Raw genomic sequence first — 22,160 nt, forward strand, 5'->3', positions numbered from 1 at the left:
TGACACAATGCCACATATTACGTAAAGAGCTTTGTCATGGAAGATTGGCCTCAAGCAGACAACTGCCTATCCACAACTGGTAAATTTGCACTTACTACGCAAGTCAGCTGAAAGTACAGCAAAATCTGGCATTTGTATATCAATAGTGAGGTGATCTATGTTGGCAAAATAAAGACAGATCTTAGATAAAATAAAAATGGTAGCCTGCAGCATCTTCCTGTCATGGTTAAATGTAATCCCATTAAATTGATGGCATTATATTTTTAAAGTAATACACTTCAACAATCCTTTTGCTCCTACAACTCATGCTTGACAGTACAGGATTTAGGATACTATTTTCTGAGAACTGCATATATTGGTAAAAACTTTATTCAGATATAAAATTACATTTTCCATATTATTTCAGTTTACATTCAATTCACATTATCACTTTTTAAGAAGGAGTTTAATCAGTAGGGCTTCTCCTGGTATTCTTCTAAAATTTTTCTTCTTTCATTGGCAGTTGGCATTTCAGGTCTAACACCATTACTTCTTCTTTGCACCATGATGTTATTCTTCAAAAAGGGAGACAAAAAAATTCCAAGTAAATAATAATTTCCACAACCTTTATTAAAGATACCACAAACTGAAGTAACAGATGTATTCCTCGAACAATATTTAGGAGGAAAAGTTGCAAGTTATAATTTATGGATTCATAATTCATTATTAAAGTAATGGATTGAGATCATGTGGCAATATTTTTGTAAGTCCTGAATCAACTCCAGCAAAAGATCCTAATAAAATCGATACGTTACAGAAAAGAATTTCCAAGATAGCTAACTTCATTAGAAATCCAGGCTGTTGCAATACCACACTAAAACCAGCCAAATTTGTAGCTGATGTTAATTTAGTTCAGTCTTTTGATTAGAGTTAGATCTTCAGTTCAACTTACCCAAAATTTCCTACACATTTTATATCTCAGAAAGTAATAGCTGCACATATCTTTGTTGTAGTTATTTGCTTCTAGGCACTTCCTGGAGGCATCGGTTTCCTTTAAATGAAAAGTTAATATCTGTGACATCTGTTAACAAACCTGGTAAAATAAAATGACTGTTAGGATTTACCAATTCTCCTACCTCAATACATGGGTTAATATCTTCATCTCTTAACCTTCGCACATTTCCAGGCATTCTGAAATATATTTTGATCGATAAAAGGTTGCAATGCAATTGATCAATCTTCCAGCGTTGAGTGATTTATTTTTAGGATTCCTCATTAGAGGAAAATTCGGTCGGGAAACATCCTCTAAATTTCATGAAAAGTACAAAATATTCAGGTGGTCAAGCAGCATCTGAGGAGAAAGAAACAGAGAATCCTTGAGAGAGGGAGAGGTTGAAGATCAGCTGTGTTATAAACCGCAGAGAATACAAAGAGGAATGGAGAGAATATAGAGCATGTCTTGTAAGAATGGAAATCAATAGACAAAAAGACACAAAAGGGGATGGTACCTGATGAAAGAGAATAGTGAATGTGAACTATCTTGGTTGATCTGTCAGGGGGATAAGTAAACAGAAGAAAGTGTTCATATTGCTTTATTCTTGTCATGCAATCAGTCAAATTATAACATACATGAATACGTCATTACACAAATACAACAGGTGGTGCAAAGACAAAAAATATCAAAGTGCATAATATATTGGTTCAGCAGTTACAGAAATAGTCCAGATAAAAAAGTGGAAGGGCTGCAATGAAGTAGATTGAGATATTGGGATTACATCCTATGTTGATATTATTCAGTTGGCTGATAATAGCAGGAAAGAAGTATTCTGAAACAGGTGAAACGTGCTTTAAGCTTTTGTATCTTCTGCCCAATGGGAAAGGGTAGAGGAGGGAATGACCGGGATGAACACGATCCTTAATTATGTTGGCTGCTTTCTCACGGCACCGTGGTTTAGATGGAGCTGATTAGAGGTGGGGGGTGGTGGTGGAAGGCTGGTTTGTGTGATGGACTGGGTTACATCCACAACTTTCTGCAACCCTCCTGTAGTAGCCATTTAGCTTAAATGAGTATGTTATAACTATAACCAGTTACATTTAAATGTTATCTGCCTGCAGGGGTGGAAAACCCGGGGGAGCCAGAGGGGACACGTCCCCCCCCCCATGATTTTGTCATCCGGATTTTAAAATCTCCGCTTTCCACGAGACAGTGGAGGTGGGACTGCTGATCGAGGGCGCCAATTGGTCGAGAGAGACGTCGGTCAGCAGGCAATGGGGGCGGGACATGATGATTCATCGCGATGATTGGAGGGAGGAGTGGGACTGAGGATAGAGTGCGGTGATTGCAGGGGGGGAGACGCGGCACAGACCTGCTCCTCATCCGCAGGCAGGATCGATCCCGGCTGGCTCACCGGAGCTGCCCCGTCCCCACCCGAGTGCCCCCCCCCTCCCACGGGTGGCCAGAGAGGTCGGGAGTCAGACGCGAGCTGTACCACCAGGCCCACAGCCAGCGCAGAGAAGCAGCGCTGGTATCCCGTCAGTCCAGTCAGGGCTTGTAGGTTAACCTGGCGAGACAGGCAGAGTTGAGCTGCATTTAGCGCTAGATTGAGCCTCCGAGGCCTCGCGCATGTGTGTGAATGTGCGAATGCGCGCGCGGCCGCCAAAGAATTGTGGCCCCCGTCCCCTCCATATTTTGATAGCGAGTTCTGTGCCTGTCTGCCTGTAATTATGTGGGTGGGATTTATTTCGAAGTTGGAGACGTGTTTGCGGCTGGGGTTCTTAGTGCACACGCCCTTGTAGCTTGGTTTAGTTTAAAGAAGCATGGGGGAGAGGTCACAGCTTTCCACCATGCATGAGTTTGACTACGAGTAAGATCAAAATGTACTTAAACAAGAAGAAGTTTGGATGAATATCTTACTGTTTTTACTACAATAAAGAAACTATTAATTAAGAGGCTGGTCTGAAGATTTATCTTTCGACAGCATTGAATGTCTCGTGGAGAGCTCATGAATGCTTTTCAGTTATCTCTTAAACCCTTGTCTTCAATCATAATGGCTAGTAAAGATTCCTTGAACAATATAATAATCTGTCACTACACCTCACACCACCTTTGACAGGCTCCTACAATCAGTCAAATCTCCCCATCCCCAACCCTGTCCATAAAGATCGCTCACTCTACAACTTCTTGGTTCCTCATCCCTCCCAAGTTAATCCGCACACCCACCAGGCACTTTTCCTTGCAACTACAGGAGAAGTAACACCTATTCCTACATATCTACCATCTAGGGACTTAAACTGTCCTTCTGGGTACATTGGCGAGACTCAGCATAGACCAAGTAACCATCCACCAAGGCCCATTGGAGCTCAAGTTGCTAAACTTCCCATTCCAACCTTTCTGTCCTTGGCCTTCTCCATTGCCACACCAAACTGAAGGAGCATCTCATATTCCACTTGGGTAATCTACAGCCTAATGGGATGAATACTGAATTCTCCAATTTTGAGTTATACACCCCCCAAACCCCTTTGTCAGTTGCTACCAACTACCAATTACATCCTCTCATCCATATCTATCTTTCATTTGCTATGCTTTTCCCCATCTGCACCGCTTTCTTCACCTTCCTCCATCAGTCTGAAAGGTCCTGACCCAAAACATCTACCCATTTTCCTCTCCCCAATAGTGTTCCCACTCAGTCTACGCTATTGCCTACTCGCTCTCCATTGCTCATGACCTTCACCTCCCAATGTATTCCTAGAAACATAGAAATTAGGTACAGGAGGAGGCCATTCGGCCCTTCGAGCCTGTACCGCCATTCAATATGATCATGGCTGATCATCCAACTAAGTATCCCGTACCTGCCTTCTCTCCATATCCCCTGATCCCTTTAGCCACAAGGGCCACATCTAACTCCCTCTTAAATATAGCAAGATATTCCTACTTCCTATTCTTCTGTCATTGCTGCACGCCTGCATATTCCCCCCGTTGCAGCTTTTCATCTCCACTCTACCCCTTCCCCCTCTCTCATTTCTGCATGTACCCCTCCTTTTGGCCTCATAGCTCACACTTACCCTCAGTCGCTCCTCTCACCTCCAACACCAGGACACATCAACCGACGACGTCATGGGCAGCCGAGCGCGCTCAAATACAGGCAGAACCTAACCTGCTGGCGGAATCCTTGGGATTGACGTTGATGGACGGGCGGGCGGACCAATGAACCGCGGGGGCCGTGGGAGTACGTCACTGCAAGCCCCGCCCCCATACCCGGTTAACCCAATAAAAAAGGGATGAGGGGGCGGGATGTCCGCCATCAAGTTAGGTTGAGGCGCAGCGCGTATACAATGGCCGCTGGAAGGAGGCTAAAGCAAACAATTTTTAGGCCCGCGGTGAAACAAAAATATGAGAAAAAAATTAAAAAAAATTCGTAACATTGTCTGAAGCCGGAAAAAATAACGGGAAAGTGATGTTGAGTGTTCCGCGGTAAGTTTCAGTTGAATTTTGCCAGGTGTTGTCCCCGTTTTGAAATAGTTTATCTGGGTTATTTAAATCATGTTGTGAGAGGGGAGAAAGTTTGTGCCCCCGTTTGTACCTCAGAGAGAGGGAGGGAGAGGGAGCGAAGCAACGGCTGCAGAGTCAGAAGGAACAACTTGTGTGACTGATCCCAGCTCATCGCCGCTGCCGGGAGATAGATAACCTCGCTGCCTCTAGCACTTTATTCGTCCTCAGCCCGGCTCCGGCTGGAAGTGGAGCTGAATGTGTCTTATTTTTGTGTTGTTGTTGTGCGTTCAACGACAGCGCTGAGCAGGGAGAGAAAAAACTTGGAGCCATCTCTTCTGTCAAAAGCTGCAACACGACTTGAAAGAATTAACTTCCTAATGGATTCTTAATTTAAAAAAATATATAGTTTTCACTTTCCTGAGGAAAAAAATTGCACTTTTCCAACTCTTTCTCTTACTCCTCTTACCCGCCTCCTCCCCTTCAAGTTTCTGATGACTTTTGGAATAAACGAAAGGAAATGTTAATTTGAGTTATAATTAAGTTGTTAACTAAAAGTTGAACTACAAACTTTATTACGTTCGCGAGGTCCCTTTCAAGTTTCTGTGCATTTTAAATCTACACTATGGAGATGGTGAGCAGATTTGCACAAACATGCAACCAAGGTGTTGAGGGGGAGGGTAGGAAAGCGTTTGTAGTTGTTTGTTATTACTTATGAGCTTTTACAATATTAGTTAAAATAATCTCTTAGAAAACGACTCTTAAAACGAAACATTATTTTGGATGACGTTTCGAGGGCACAGCGAGCTCGGGGAATAATGGAAACTCGATTTCTCTCAACTTTGTGGTGTGTATTTAAAACAATTAAGTAATGGTGTGTTTTCCTCAAAAGTCATAAATCTACCAGAATAAACCAGAAGTTTCACAAAAGCGAGTTTCGATTAAAATGATTGCAATTTCGATTTTGTGCAAACATTTTTATTTGGAAAATAATAATTTCAATTTATTCTCTGCCATTTAATTGCGCAGTACACAAAATAATTCGACACTGAATGAGAGGAGGTATTAATATGATGGAGAATGAGAGGAGAAAACGAAGCGAAATGCATAAATTAACATCTGTACGTCAACATGCTGGTAAACATTTGCAAGTCGGTCTGATTGATAGGTTCCTCTGCCCAGAAAGAGAGACTGGTGTTTGTTTCTGTTAAATTATAGCATTTGCTACTTTTTTGGTTTGAATTCGCTGACGCAAATTGTGCATTTTTCTGCACATGAGAAGCAGTTGCTGCATTTCTGACATGTTTCAGGCCGGGGGGAGCAGGGTGTGTGTGCTGTTTCAAGAAGACAACGTGTGTCAATTAAAACTACTTTGAACTCGAAAAGACGGTAGACCCGTTTCATTCAATTACTGTAAATCTGTAAACGAGAAACCTACAGCACTCTTTATTTTTGTTGTCATATTGTATTGTGATTATTATTCTAATTATGTGAACGTAAAGCACGTCAGCGCCATTGAAAAGCCGCTGTTCTTGCTGCTTCTGCAGCCATTGGTATCATGACCAAAAGGATGGACTAATACGTTGACAATTTCAAAAATAAATATTAATTGTATATATAGTTGTCTCTTTTTAGTTCGACTTGTGTTATTTGGTTGTTCACCGATGTATAACAGGGTGATGAAGTGACTCATGACAGCAATTTAACACTGCTTTTATACAATCTAGTTTTATTAAGTTTGATCGAATCATTGTAGATTGCATGGAAATTACACAATTGTTTCAATATAACTCTGAAACTATTGTTTTCTTGACGTAAGAATGGGGAAATTAAAAACCTGATTTTAAGTTTGAAAGTATGCATTTACAAATTTATTAATCTAGGTTGGAAAGTTAAAGTTGTCATAAAGCCTGGGATTTTCTTTCTAGAATAATTGAACGCCAAAGTGTGTAACATCAGATTAAGTCCAGATTGAAGTACTATACATAGTTCATGTTTGTCTGTGCTTTTGAAGACACAGGAGGGTGTGAAAGAAGTTACGTTAGGCTAATCCCAAACTGTTAATGAACAGGTATCAAGAAAGATCAAGCATCTCTGAAGTTTTTAAAAATATAATCTACTGAGATATGATGGTGATAAGAGGTGTTCAAAATTCTAAAGGGACTTAATAAATTAACTATAGAACAGACTGTAGAGAAATCCAAAACTAGAGATTGCAGATGAAGAATTCATAAAAATCTGGAATGTGCTGCCATAAAAGGGTTAATCCAAATGTAGCTCAAAACTACATTGGGGTATGAGGGGGTTGAAGAAATATCTTGGAGATCTGGAACGCTGCTAATGCTTTGAATGTTTGGGTGAAGTAACAATGTGCATTATAGCTTAAAGTAAAAGCATTTTGTATTTCTCTGGGTTTAAAACAAAATGGAAATTTATATTATCGAAAGAATATGCTTGTTTTTAAAACGATTGTTGAAACCATTAGGAAACTAGGTTTTATCACTTAATATTTGCAATAAAATATAAAAAATTAGTAACACTTTTTGGAAGCTGCAATCATCTGGTAGGTTTTCCGATGTGAAATTTGAAACTGGAACTTTTATGAAAGTACACCACAAAATGACCATATGACAGATTTTCTCTTGGCTTATGATTCACGGAATTAAATGCAAAGTCCCACTTCCTGGTGAAGGTGTTAGTAAGTGTCCTATTCATAACTTTTGGATACTGAATAATTGTGTTTTCACTTTTGTGGTGACATTTTTATTTAAATTTGGTTGAATATTATCGGTTATTTTAATTGATCAACATGAATCAAGCAGCACCTAGAAGTCTGAGTTGTTTAAATTAATGTATTGAGAATTTTTTTAATGTAAAGGGTTTCTATTAGCAGATTTTTGGTGTTGAATGTCACTTCTGATATACAAAACCTACTTTTGTGTTTACTTTGTAAATAGTTCAAGAACTCAAGATATCGTTCAGTTAATTTTTGCACGTTGCTTATTTTAATATTTTTGGTTTGAAATCTTAGCTGTAATATTTCTCTTGCTCTCTCCAAGAATGAGATAGCTATCAAGTGTTTTTGCATGGATGTATTTAAGTGAAAACTGATTTATTGGAGCGATATTTAAAATCATTTTAATTTCAGCAATTGATTTCAGCTTTCTATTAGCTTCACACTTTGAGTTTACTGTATTGCTGTATGGGTGTATTAGGAGAATCTAATCTTTGATTTAGACTTGGATGTATAAATAAAAGATTTGTACAAATGTGCTTTCATTGGGTTATGAAGAAAGCCAGAGAAGGCCCTCTATAAACCATGTTAACTACATGAAATACAATATTCTTGACTCATTTTAAAATTTCATGTACAAGTGCTTCACACCATAATTTGTGGTGTTTGAGTATATACATTTTGAGCACTAAATTTTAATAAACTTCACACTTTGAAGAGTAATTAGCACAGTTAACGGAACCTGAGAAATAATGCCTATTCAGAAGTTTGATTATTGTAGCTGCACATCGGTGTTCTACAGCATAGGGATAAGATCTTCAGTTTGCCTTGTCCATGTTGACCAAGTTGACATATTGGACTAGTTTCATTTGGCTCATAATCCTCAAAACCCTTCCTGTCCATATTTGTAAAAATGTCTTGCAAGTTGAAATCTCATCCATTTCTATAGCTTCCTATGGTAGCTCACTGCAGATACAGTCTGCTCTGAGTGGGAAAAGTTGTCCCTGAAGTCGCTCTTGAATCTCTTCCCCCTCGCCTTAAGTCTATGCCCTTTAGTTTTCTAATCCTTCACACTTTGGGGGGAAAAGTCTGAGTGCTCAGTTTATTCATGCTCTTTGGATCTTGTACACCTTAATAAGGCTCTTATGCTCTAAAGAAAAGTAAGTCCCAGCCTATACAACTTCTGCCTATAACTCAAACCTGTAAGGCCAGTTAATATCCTGGTAAATCTCTTTTGCACCCTTTCCAACTAATGACCTTTCAATTGCTGCGCGATCAGAACTGCATGCGCTGCTCAAAGTGTGATCTCGCCAACTTGTAAAGCTACATCGCGACTTCACAACTTTTGTATTCCATACCCTTGCCTATGAAGGCAAGCTTGCAATAGAATACATTTTTCTATTTTCAGATTGAGGTTTTCCATGTGAAAATTGTTCATAAATATTAGCAGTTTCACAGTTAGTATTTGTTTACATTCATAGGGTAGCCTTGTAACTTTAGTGGTAACTTTGGATCAATCAATATGGCAAGAACCGTCAGTAAATTGTAATTCAATTGGTGGCATGATGTTTAATGCCGAAAGTTGTTTATTTTCATTTGTGTCAGTGTTATTTGGATACTTTGATTTTAGAAATGCATTTACAATGCATAACTCTTAAACAATTTTTTTACAGAAGAAAGTTTATTCTGCATTTAAATTTGCAGCTAATGCACATATAACTTGGAACACTTATCAGATTTGCATCTCTTGGTTGAGATTTATAGACCTATTTAAAAATAAAATAAAAATCAGATAAAAGATTAGTCTCTTTCAAAATAAAAACATTGAAATGCATTTTTGAAATACTTTCTTTGCCATCATGCTATGTATTTGTAAAACATATTTTCATTCCAGATTGTGTTGGAAATATTTGTATGCTGCCATATTTTGACACCTTAATTGTTAACTTCTATGCTGAGAAGTTAGAATATTAAAAATACATTTTTCGTGTCTTATTTCATTTTAGAATTTATTTCTACTTTTAGGCATAATAAATACTTGAAATCCTTGACGGAATTAAAACTTCGATGTCTATTAACTTACAAGATTTGGGCACAAAGATTTTGTTTAAAAAAAAATAATAATAATTAGATTTAAATGAATGTTACAAATTTGACTAGGAAAAGGACTTTGAAGTAAAGAGTATTATCTGAATATTGAGATTCGAACAACTTAAACCAATGCTTGTAGTCAATATTTAATGTTTTGGTTTGCAGTTTAATTTGCCCTACCCACTTTGGTTTAAATGTGTACAAACAAAGCTTTTAAATATTATATCAAGTGTAATTAAGATGTTAAGTATAAAGGGCCATCAATTTGAGAAACTTTAAATTCTCACTTTTGGGTCTCAATTCTGAGGATAATTTTGTTTGAATTATTTGTTTTAAATCTATCACCAAATGTTGTATGCTAATGCACTAAAGGTCCCCTTTTCTCCATATGTTTGGGAATAATATAACTAATCTTCATCAATTTTAATGCAAATTTGGAGTTTAAATCTACCAGCAGTTTTGGGGATATTCTTGTTCTGAGGTGTGGCAGGAATACAACCCAATATTTGATACATAAAAATCACTTTTTAAAGAATCAGTCCTTTAGTTTGATTTTCAGAACTCATTACTCTGTGTGAATACTTCCAGCTAATGTTATTGAAGCTTTTTCTGAAATTGGTTTGAATGGTGATTTTGTTGACGAGGTAATAGTTGTTTGTCAACTCTTTAAAAATACAACACAATAGTAATTTTTTTTACAAAAGATTAATCTATAGTTTTGTTTTAAAGTTCCTTTTTTAATTGAACCAAGCATTCATTACCACAAATAATGAGCATTTTGCCCAACTTGATAACAAATATCAGCTCAATTTTCTGAATTGGCAATGAAGTGTACATTTATTTTAAATCTCCCACACATTCAGAAATCTTTGGAGGACACCTGCAAAACAAAATGTGTTCTAAAATGTATAGTTTGTGTTGTATTTTGGGTTTGATTATTTGGAGCTCACAGCTATCGGCAATGCTTCCTTTGTTTTAAATGATGATTTGACGTAATGATTTGCTCCAATTTAGAGCAGGGAAGCATTTTTCATGGCACTATGAGGGTAAATTTTAATTTATTTATCAGGATGTATAATTTCTAGATGTAACTAATAAAAACACTAAATATTGAAATTCAAAACTACCTTCATCAATAAAATATTTGGTAGCAAATTCACTATCCTAATGAACAGCTATAATGCATAAGAATAAAATGCTTCTGTGAAATCCATTGATACTGAAGTGTAATGTTTCTTTATAATTTTCAATTTATAATTTTTCTCTACAAAAGCTAAATTTGTTTTGTTTATTAATGTATTATTTCAAATCCAAAAAAAATGTAAATGACTAATGTGGGTAATGAAAGGTTTGAATAGCCTTCTCTACTATAGCAGTGTACTTGTAATCAACCAAGCTGGAATGTAATTAGCAACTATCCAATTAATTATTGGATTCCTAAAATATTTTGAGAACTCAAATAGTACCTTTGCAGATCATCTGCTAATCAAATTTGATATCAACAGTACAACGTTTTATCATAACAAACCTTTTGTACCTCAGCTTTGAAATTTGCTGAAAGAAATGTTGCAAATCTGATATTTTGAGGAAATCAATCTATTTAAAATGGAGCACGAAAATGGCCATTTGACTAATTCTTAATAATTGATGGTTAACTAACAAATCCATTTATTCTAACATTATTTAAAAATAAAAGACACAAATTGAAAAATTAAGAATTTGCTTTTTGAGGTCTGTTGAACAAATGACAATTTAATGTTACATTTGCGTAAATGTTTGCTTTTAATGTGCTGTGTTTTTTTTGGTAAAATTCTAACATTTTTTAAAGAACCAAATGCAATTTTATTTGAGCTGTTTACAATTTTTATATATAATTAGGATTAAACAATTTATAATTAAATTATTTGCTTTAAAGTAAATTTGAAGGCTAACTGATGATATTTAAAATGTGTAAAATGGGTGGCTAAATGGAAGGGAGGAAAGTATGGAACAAATTGGTAAAAAAATAATATGGGCTAAAGATTTGTTAGCACATTGTTTATCTTTGGTGAAATGAACCTGAAATGCTGAATCTTAGAACTTTTGGTTATTCCATATTTAGGAATACTGCACTAACCTTTCATCTCTATCCTTCTAGTTATTATAGCAATAGGGAAGAGTGCAATATTTGTATTTTAAAGGGGATTGAGCTATGAACCTAGAACCATGGTTGGAGGAAGAAGGTGGTTGGTGTTGGTGGAGATGGGGCCGAAACTAGTGGTTTTGGGTGAAACTGGTGATTTGTCTGGAAGACAAAACTTGAAGGTCTTTTGAAACATAAGTATTTTGATAACATGGTTATGGGGGATGTTTCTATTTTTTGGAAGATTAAAACAAAGATATATTCACTAAATTCATTCGGGAATACTATTCTGACTTGCCACCAAATCATTTTGGGATTAAGGAAGGGGGCAAGAACATGCATCAAAGTAACTAGTGAATTGGATTAAATGAAGCGCTACTGGAGGTTTATGTGAAGCATAATGAGCGCCATGGACCTCTTGGTCCAAATGGATTTCTACACTACACTGACTGCAAAACTGTTCTACTGTACCATTCAAATTAACTCTTGCTTTTCTTGTGCCTTTTTATAATTCGTTAAAGATTATATATTTGATTGTACTTAATTCACTTAAGTAGATTAATCGACAACCATAATTTATCCACTGGTATTAGCTTAAATTAATCTATAACTAACTACAAAAGACACACAATATTTGTATGCTTCATGTTGCATTATATGTTGAGAATATACTGCTTTTTTACTAGGAGGCACATTCCCTTTGACTTTAATATTTTGAGCTATTCACAAATGTTGAATGTATTGTATGGAATAGCTTGTTACTTGTAAATGTTTGTATATAATGTTCAGTCTAACATGCAGAATTGTGATGAGATATTAAAATCTTCTCTTTGGGACAGTTTGAAGACTACATGTAATGCTCATTTGAGTTTTCTGAACATTTTCAATAAAACACGTACTAAATAAAATGCTATTCTTGTTTCCTCTCCCAAAAAACAGATTTTGTAATTTATAAAGTTCATGTCAATAGTGGTGAGCTCTTGAAAATCATTCTAAGCAACAGTTGATCACAGTCCCTTTGCTGTAGTTTTTGGTATGAAGGTTTCCAATCCAGAATGTCTTTCTTTATATTTTAATTTTTACTCATTGTTCATATTGATAATATGCAGATGTTTTGAGGCAGAATTTGGTATGATCAAATGTTTTCAATAGTTTAGAACACTTTAGTGAACATAAGATTAGCTGCCATTGTGTCCATAATGTAATCATTTCCAAATTAAGTGGATCTTATCGTGTGTTTTAAATTCTAGACTGAACGCTAGAAAGATGCTTAATTTTAGATATGCTAAATGTCCCTTTCCTAGATTCTATTTCCATGTGTTAAACTGTCTAAAATTAAATGAAGCCAACACTGCAGTTATTGTAATCTTGAGCAAAAGCAAACTACAAGAAGAACTCAGCAGACCAGTATCTGTGGTGGGAAATGGATAGGCAATAATTATAGGGTGGGTTGAGGAAAATAGTGGTGGGCTCTTGAAAATCATTCTAAGCAACAGTTGATCATAGTCCCTTTACAGTAGTTTTTGGTATGAAAGTTTCCAATCCAGAATGTCTTTATTTGTATCTCTCCACAGATAGTACCTGACCAGCTAGATTTCTCCAGCAGTCTTTTAAGATTATAAGTGAAATCTGCTGCATTTTCATTGACCACTGTACTTGAGCTATTGCACATACATTGCCTTTCTGGACACAAGTTAGCTTTATTTCAATATATCGACCTCCATGCTTTATTTAAGCCAATTATCTTTGTCCCAAGTCTACTGAAGCATTTGGTTTGATTCATTGATGCGTTTTAACTTTTGGAAAGGCACTGTCACCAGATATGGTTTTTCAAGACCCTGTCACTTTATTTCCTATCACCCTACTGAACATACTAGCTTTAATGTTTATTAATTGTACAACTTTGCATGTCTGAAGTGGTGATTATTTTATGTGTTTGCAACGATTGAAGATAGCTGCACTTGTCATCTCTGCTTTTAAAACTGGATTGTCGACAGTTTGATTTCAAATACATCTGCAAGATCACTATTCAGGTCAACTGTCCAACCTGAGATGGCAAACAACTGTTGGATTGTGTGGAATAGGAATAGAGTTGTAACAATAATTCCTGATGTTTCATTGACCTTGGGTAGATTCAACTTGTACAGTTCAACTCTCAATCTAGAGGTTTTAGATACTCAACATTTACCAAACTATGTCGGATGCTACACTATAATAGTACTACAGGCTTTAGCATCCTCCAGTGACTAATTCAATATTTTACCTTGGAACCAAATGGCCTTGATCTATTGGAAAGCAGTCAGATGGGAAGTAACACTCAATTGAATTGTTATCAAGACTGGAAGCCCATTTACCCAGTAACATGGATATAAACTGTCTAGGACAGTGCAGTTGCTGGAATGAGTGCAGTAGACATTCCCTTGATTCTGATTTGGGCTGGGGAAGAATCGTTACTAGAAACTAGAGTGCAGATGCACATATGTGAATTTCTAGTTTGCAAATGACTGGATAGAATATGAGAATGCAAACTGAGGGAGCATAGAAAATTCAGCAGTGATTGTGAAACAGTGGCCTTTTGGAAGAATAATTAGCAAATTAATTGCAATGATGGAATGGGTTAAGGGGTAATGCAGTGCGCAGAAACCTAGATATTTTGTGCAAATCATTCAAGATAATTTTAAAGTTAATACAGTATTTTTATTGCTTGAGTGAAACATTGAAAACCAAAGGAAACCAGACAGTTTTAGGTTGGGACCCTTCAATTCCCTGTCCAAAATTGTTGGTCCAGTTCTGTTCATAATGGCTGCCCTACACACTGAACTCCCACAGACCATTTTTGCACATGATTCCACAATCTACAGTCTCTCCTGCAGATTGATTAGGACTTCTGTTTTGCAGAAAGATTCAATTTTATTGGCACCAAGGAGGGATTTAATAGTGATCAAAACTAAGGATTCTTCAGGGTAAATTAATTATTTTCTCCAGTAGCAGATTGAAAGGGGTTGGATTCATTGACATACATACAGTGATGATTCAAAATTAACTTAGGCTTGTATTCACTGGAGTTTAGAAGGATAATAACGTCATCATGGATTTAGTTGTGCTTGACTTTTCTAAAGCATTTAATGTCATCCCACACCAGAGACTACTTCAGAAGCTTAACTTCTATGGTATTCGTTCCAACACGAAACAATGGATTTCCAGTTTCCTGACAAAACGTCTTCAGTGTGTGTGTGTGAACAGAAAGAGCTCCAATGGCATCCAGTGTTGAGTGGTACACCTCGGGGCACAGTACTTGGCCCACATCTGTTTTTGCTTTACATAAATGACATCCATGAAAAAGTCGCAAGTATGACCAGACTATTCGCTGATGATTGTTTGCTGTACCGTCCAATTAAGTCAGCTGATGATGAAGATGCTCCAAAAGGATCTCGATACTATGGTTGAGTGGTCAGAACAATGGGGCATGCAGTTCAACCCTTCCAAATGTGTAACCATGCGTGTCACCAGAAAGAGGAATCCAGGCGAAACATCTTACAATATACTTGGTGCCACCGTTGAATCCAAACAAACCAAGTATCTTGGCATCAAATTGCAGAATGATCTGCGTTGGAATGGTCAGACTCATCATGCAATGGTGAAAGAAACAGGTGTCATAAATTTTCTGAGGCGCAAATTTCATCATCGTTCAACTTCTGTCAAGGAGAAGCTATACTTCACCCTCGTTAGACCTCATTTGGACTATGCAGTTGCAGCACGGGACCCATACACAAATAAAAACATTTCTTCCATCGAACGTGTCCAAAGACAGGCAGCTCGATTTGTTACTAACACCTATGAGAGAGAAACGAGTGTTACCAAACTTCTGAATTCTCTGGGGTGGAACCCTCTCCAAGACAGTCGTGAAGCTCACCGTTTGACCTGTTTTTACAAAATGTTAAATGGTCAGCTCGACATAGATTACAAGACCCTAACAAGCCAATTATCAATAAGGGTTACAAAATACATTAATTAACGGCTCCCTAACCCAATCACAAAATATCACATAACATTGGTTTGATAGAAAGCACTTAGTGGGGAAACAGTTTGATTAAGCAAAGAAATATTCTAGCAGGTAAAGTAAACAATTTGGGCAAGGACCCTCTCCTTGACCAATCACGAGTAACGGCGCGAAGACCATGCAGCATAATTAGCAAAATTATTATAACCCATCATCTCCCAACCAATCCTGAGCATGCATTTGCAGGAGGACCTAGCTCCCTTTGCAAAACCTCACACATATTAACAATTAAAGGCCATCTGGACATCAACCTTTATTCAACCTCGTCCCAGGCCACAGACACTCTGGAGCCACGATCCTCATGGTCTTTGCAGCTTTTGTAAAATATATCAAACGGGCTTTACAAAAGCAGAAATCCTCAATTTTGCACATAAAATGCCCAATATTATCAGAGTTGAGGTAAATAGTGGGACCTATTGGCTGGTTGTATGACTACTGATTGGCAATATGTTTGACATTCTACATAGTAAAAGGTAATGTTACTAATGTACTTTGTTGGGTCCTGACATTCCTTGAGATTAAAATTGGAGCTTAATCTGAGTGAAGGAAGTATGCAGGCTTTGAACAAAATCTTGTCGTCATCAATATTTGTAGTGGCTCGAAGGGCCAAATGGCCACCTCCTGCACCTATTTTCTATGCCAGTAAAACAATTATTTTTTTAATCTGCTTCCATAACTTTCAGTAATCCGATCATTCTTCGGTGATTGTGCTGTCATTTGAACCTCTTTGAACATGGTTGCTTATTGCAATTTGCTTCAATTAAATACCTTTCACAGATGTTCTTCCTCGCCAATTGCGTCTCTGATTTTCCCTACTTATTTTTTCCGGAAATGGGAAATAATTTTCAAAATATGCAAAAATGATAGTCACATCTAAGTCCTTTCTAACCTAAATGGGTGATTGGGTACAGCCATCCAAAAACTTTTTTCTTCCGAACTAAAGTTTGGTACCCGTCACTGACACCTTGTCAACCATCAACACAGGTGTACATCAAGACTTTGCTTGGCTTTCTGCTGTCCTCTTTACACACTTAATTGTGTGACTGAGCATAACTCCAATGTCTCTAAATGATCTCTCAACTAAACTATACATACCAAGCCATGCAAGACAGATCAATCAGCACATGAGAGAATCAATAGTTGTGTAGAGCTGCAACAACCTCTTGTTGAACGTCAACAGAACTAAGGAATTAATCGTTCCCCTCAGAAAGGGGAGGATGGGAGAACGCATGCCAGTTGGATCAGTGGTGGGGAGAGTAACAGCTTCAAATGCTTGGGTGTTAATATCTGTGATGTCTTGTTCCAAGCCCAGCATACACTGAGTAATTGTGAAGGCAACCTCTACTTGGAAGTTTTTGAAGAGATTCAACATGTCACCAATTACTCCAACTAACCTGTATAAATGCACTGTAGAATATCTGATCAGTTGTATTATGGTATGGCAATTCTAACTCGCAGGAATGTTGAGGTTTTGGAGTGGTGGGTCTGGGCCCACATGGAGAGCATCTACACGAGGTGCTGCCTCAAGAATGCATCATCATAAAGGATCCCTACCATCTTGGCCATTCCCTCTTTTCATGGTACCATGGAGGAGGAGGTATAAAAGCCTAAAGTTCCACACCACCAGTTTCAGGGAGAGCTGCTTTCGTATGACCATCAAATTCTTCAACCAACATACACAATTCAAATACAACAGATACTTCTTGCTCTACTATGGACTTGTTGCCAAATAGTTTTGCACTAATGTCTTTTGTGCACAATCTTTTTCTTTTGATTTGTAGAATCTAATTTTGTTTTCAGGTGTGGTCTGATTCTGTCTGTTTCTGCTATAAAAGATTTTCATCTGTACATCTGTATTGTGTATATTGACAATAAAATATATTTAACTTAAAGAATTGACCGTAAAGAATTGAAATATTCACAATGTTACAAATTGGCTAGATGGCAACATGATTACATTCTAAAGTTTTAAATCAAATTTACAATCCAATAAAATTTGGGCTGATTTTATTTGCTTGCCCTAATCAGGACTGTCAATTGAACAAGAATGGACAGTAAACTGGCTAATTCTCAGAATGTGCTGTTCCTTGAAGTGTGCATTGCTGTGCAATGAAGGTGAGCAACAGTGGGTTTAAATATTGCCATGGTATATGATTTGTACATCTATGTAGGATCAAACAAAACTCTTGCAAGATTTTTCAAGGATTTATTCAAATAAGATGTTTTTTTAATAGGCTATATTCTGTGGTTATTGACCACTTGCACATCTGTTTATCTCATTGCCATTGAGCTTGCTGTGCCAGCTTGCCAGGTTTTCTCTTTCCAGAAAAAAGGATTTCTCCAATATCATTTGTGACCTATTATTACTATTTCTGGCTAAACTTCAATATAAATTGTTTCTCCCAAAAACAATTGGAGGAATTGTGAAAGCAAGAATAATTTATCTGCACAAACTGCATTCCGCTCTGTAGTTGCATAGATATTCAAGGATGTTCAGCAGTTGTGGCAGTTCTTGTATCTCACCGCCACCTCCCACCCCAAACTCTTTCCCACCCCAAGCTCCTTACCATCCATTGCACAACACCATTCGAGCATCTTTGCGAGTGGTCATTTTTCCTGGTTTGGCAATAGAGGATATTTAATTTTATGAATCAAAGACAAATCCTGTCTCTTTGAAGATTACCAGAAGAAATTACTCCAGAAGGGAACAATCATCTGTTGAGTGCAGCCAACGTTAACAAGCATTGGCTGCACTCACTGAAGTCATTGCAGTCACATGGACATTATTTGCACCTGGTGGCATTCTGCGTTCACCCACTTTCAGTTTCTAATGTTCTGCTCCATTCAAACTTCTTATTGAAACATCCCATATTAATCCACAGTAATACACTGAGCAGCTTATCAAATGCTAAGTGGTAGTCATGATCAGCAAGTGCTATCCTTTTAGTCTAACGAGATCTCTATTCTATACGTAAATGGCACTGGATTAACAATCTACATTGCTACAAGTGCATGCTATAGACTGTGCTGTACGATTTTCTAATCTGCTTCTATAGTGACTCCTTAAATGAAAATTCACAAGATGGTAGAATAATCATTAGTTGGCTGAAACACAATTTCTTGAATGTACCAATGTTAAAAATTAGGCAATTTCTTGATCAGTATCTCTGCTGAGTTGACGAGCACAGGCAGTGCATTTTTGTCCAAATATGCATTGCTGTAGCTTGTCAAATTTGCTTTGACTATCACTGCCATTCCATTTCCACAATTACTACTACCAAAGGTGAGAATACTTAATCTATGGGGATACAAGAATTCCTGCATTGATGCTGGGACAATGTTTTCTTTTATTGCAGTTTGAGAGGTGCCTTTACCACAAGCCTTACAAGAAAGTGGAGAATGAACAAACAATTTGACACTTTAGCAAATTTAACATTGAATATTAAATCCTTCATTAATACCCTAAAATGACCTCAATTATTGGTGTAGCTTCGATAGCAGCAGAATATTGAATGCTTGAGGTTTGCTGGTTGAAATGTGGTGGATTTTATCTATGAAACAAGTCCATCCAATACAATTTTTTAAGATTATTTCTATTTCACCCAAGTAGTAGATAGGCTTTTCCCCAAGTACAATACCATGTGAAAGCAGTAAAAGGCCCAAAGGGGCTTTCGCTCTAAACTGGAAGATGATGCGTATGTCCAGCAGTTGTGGCAGGGCTTACATTCCATCACTTCTTGCAAGACAGAATCGCCGGGGGGGGGGGGGGGGGGGGGGCAGCTCAAGCGACAGTGCAGCGTTACACCCAGCTGAGCTCAATGTGTTCTACACATGCTTTGATAGGGAGAGCATTGATGTGCCTTCCTTAGCCCCCAATGGTGTTCCAATCTCGGTCACAGACTGTCGTCAAAAGATTCTTCAGGACGATTAACCCTCAGTGTCCAGACCTAATGATACATCAGATTGGGTTCTTGGACCAACTGGCTGGAGTTTGTGTGGACATATTCAGTCTCTTATTACTGAGGTCAAGGGGTTCCCATCTGCTTTAAAACTGCATCAATAATACCAGTGTTCAAGAAGAGTAAGATGACGTGCCTCTAATACTGCTCACTGGTGGCACTAATCTCCATGGTGATGAAGTACTTTGAGGTTGGTAATGGCACAGATCAGCTCTTACCTCAAGAACATGGACCCACTACAATTTGCCTACCGCCACAATAAGTCGACGGAGGATGCAATCTCACTGGCTCTCCACTCTGCACTGGGCCACTTGGACAATAAAAACACATGTTGGGCTGTTGATCATAGACCACAGCTCAGCATTCATCCCGTCCAAGCTTACAGGACTGGGTCTCTGTGCATCTCCCTGCAACTGGATTGTCAGCTTCCTCATCAACAGACCACAATCTGCACAAATTGGCAGCAACACTTCCTCCTTGATAACTATCAGCACAGGAGCACCTCAAGCCACTGTTCTACTCATTTGAAGCTCATGGCTGTGTAGCCAGACACAGTTAGAACTCCATCTTAAAGTTTACTGCCGATTCCTCCATTGTTGGGTGAATTGCAAATGATGAGTTGGAGTATGGGAGGGAGATCAATCGACTCATCAACTGGTGCCAGAACAACATCCTTGCTCTCGACTTCAGTAAGACCAAATAAATGTTTATGGACTTTGGAAGAGGAAGGACGACGGTGCGCCAACCTGTCTACATCTACATCGACGATGGTGCAGAGTCAAAAACGTCAAATTCCTGGACATGCATATATATGTGTGTGTGTGTGTGTATATGTGTATATATATATATGTGTATATATATATGTATAACGATCTGTCCTGGACCCAGCACATTGATGCAATCATAAAGAAAGCCCATCAACGCCTCTACTTAGAAGATTGAGTTTGGTATGTCAACAAATACTCTCTTGAATCTCGGTGTGTACAGTAGAGGGCATATTGTCTGGTTGGATCGTAGCCTGGTTCGGCAATTCTAGCAGCAGGAACGAATATCATTGCATAAAATGGTGATCACTGTCCAGTCCATCACTGGTACTGACCTCTTCACCAGTGAAGGGATCTATGACCGAAAAGGCAGCCAGCATCTGAGACTTGTACTCTTAATTTCACTCCAGCCTGAAACTTCCAGGTTCAGTAACAGCTGCTTCCCTACAACCATCAGGCTATTAAATACTACAACCTTCAAATAGGTTCTCAACTAAAGACTCGGGGGCATTAATTTTCCACCTTGCCAGCCGTCACCCATATCAAATAATCCTCTGTCATTTTCGCCATCTCCAATGTCACCCCACCACTTGCCACATCTTCCCATCTCTTCGCCGTCTGCTTTACGCAGAGACCGCTCATTCCGTAACTCCCTGGTAAATTCTTCCCTTCCCACCCGAAACACCCCCTCTCCGGCCACTCCCTTGCAACCGCAAGAAATGCTATACTTGTCGCTTTACCTCTTTCCCCCCCCCCCCCCCCCCCCCCCCCCCCCCTTGACTCTATTCAAGGACCCAAGCAGTCTTTCCAGGTGCGGCAGAGGTTCACTTGCACCTCCTCCAACCTCATCTATTGCATCCGCTGCTCTAGATATCAGCTGCTCTACATCGATGAGACCAAGCGTAGGCTTGGTGATTGCTTCACCGACACCTCCGCTCGGTTCGCAATAACCAACCTGATCTCTCGGTGGCTCAGCACTTCAACTCCCCCTCCCATTCTGAATCCGACCTTTCTGTCCTCTGTCTCCTCCATGGCCAGACTGAGGCCCACCGTAAATTGGAGGAGCAGCACCTCATATTTCGCTTGGGCAATTTGCACCCCAGCGGTATGAACATTGACTTCTCTAATTTCAGGTAGTCCTTACTTTCTCCTCCCCTTCTCAGCTCTCCCACAGCCCACTGGCTACTCTTCCTTTCGTCTTCCTGCGTGCCCCCCCCCCACCTCACCCTCGCATCAGTTTGAAGAAGAGTTTTGGCCCGAAACGTTGCCCATTTCCTTCGCTCCATAGATGCTGCCTCACCTGCTGAGTTTCTCCAGCATTTTTGCTACCTTCGATTATCCAGTATCTGCAGTTTCTTCTTAAACCATTGTTTATTTGTCTGTTTTTAATTTATTGAAATTTTTTTTTTATTGAGGGCTTTACAGAGTACTATGTTCCTGCAGGTAAGAATTTCACTGTTCTGTTTTGGAACATATGCCAATAAAGCACACTTGACTTTTTTGCATTATTCATTTTATGGCAATTGGTATCTAAATATGGCTTTTTAATCATTGGCTATTTATATAAGATATTAAGTAGGGTGCACAACCTTTTATCCGAAAGCCTTGGGACCAGACACTTGTCGGATTTCGGACATTTTCGGATTTCCGAATGGAAGATTTTTAGCGTAGATTAGGTATTTAGCGCGGGCATCTTGAAAAGTCTGGAGCAGCTGCCTCCTCCCCGGAGACCGGGAGAATCATTGCATAAATGTTAGTCAGTTAGTTTGGAGGGATTTTATGTGGTGGTGGTGGAGTAGGGGTGAAGGGGGAAACTTTAATTCTTAGTCCCCTACCTGGTCGGCGACTCCCAACATCGCGGAGCTGGGGGCTCCCTCCGGCCGCGGGCGGCGCCGGTTAGAGCTCCGACCCCGGCAACTCAGCCCTGGCTGCGCGGCTCCAAATCCAGCGACGCTCCGCGAATGT

At 38.6% G+C, this 22,160-nt stretch overlaps 2 protein-coding genes across 5 annotated transcripts in view; one reads left to right on the forward strand and one right to left on the reverse strand.

Moving 5' to 3' along the window:
* Positions 1–353: 353 nt before the first annotated feature.
* On the reverse strand, positions 354–4,167 carry chchd7 (coiled-coil-helix-coiled-coil-helix domain containing 7). 2 transcript variants are annotated; one of them, XM_055634054.1, is made up of 5 exons: positions 4,042–4,106; positions 1,488–1,528; positions 1,116–1,330; positions 932–1,030; positions 354–554 (listed from the first exon to the last, which is right to left on the reverse strand). In XM_055634054.1, exons 3-5 carry the CDS (start codon positions 1,167–1,169, stop codon positions 450–452), a joined length of 258 nt encoding a protein of 85 aa, XP_055490029.1. In that variant the 5' UTR covers positions 1,170–1,330; positions 1,488–1,528; positions 4,042–4,106; the 3' UTR covers positions 354–449. The 2 variants fall into 2 exon arrangements, with proteins under 2 accessions (XP_055490029.1, XP_055490028.1); XM_055634053.1 differs by lacking the exon at positions 1,488–1,528 and having other exon boundaries at positions 4,042–4,167.
* A 126-nt stretch (positions 4,168–4,293) lies between these two features.
* The window catches only part of plag1 (pleiomorphic adenoma gene 1), a 63,318-nt gene continuing 45,451 nt past the window's right edge, over positions 4,294–22,160 (forward strand). For all 3 annotated transcript variants that reach the window (XM_055634044.1, XM_055634043.1, XM_055634045.1), the window contains exon 1: positions 4,294–4,450. The gene's annotated coding sequence lies outside the window, so the exon portion shown is untranslated. The remainder of the gene's footprint in view (positions 4,451–22,160) is intronic.

The sequence above is a fragment of the Leucoraja erinacea genome, chromosome 4, assembly GCF_028641065.1.
Source record: "Leucoraja erinacea ecotype New England chromosome 4, Leri_hhj_1, whole genome shotgun sequence".
NCBI lineage: Eukaryota > Metazoa > Chordata > Chondrichthyes > Rajiformes > Rajidae > Leucoraja > Leucoraja erinaceus.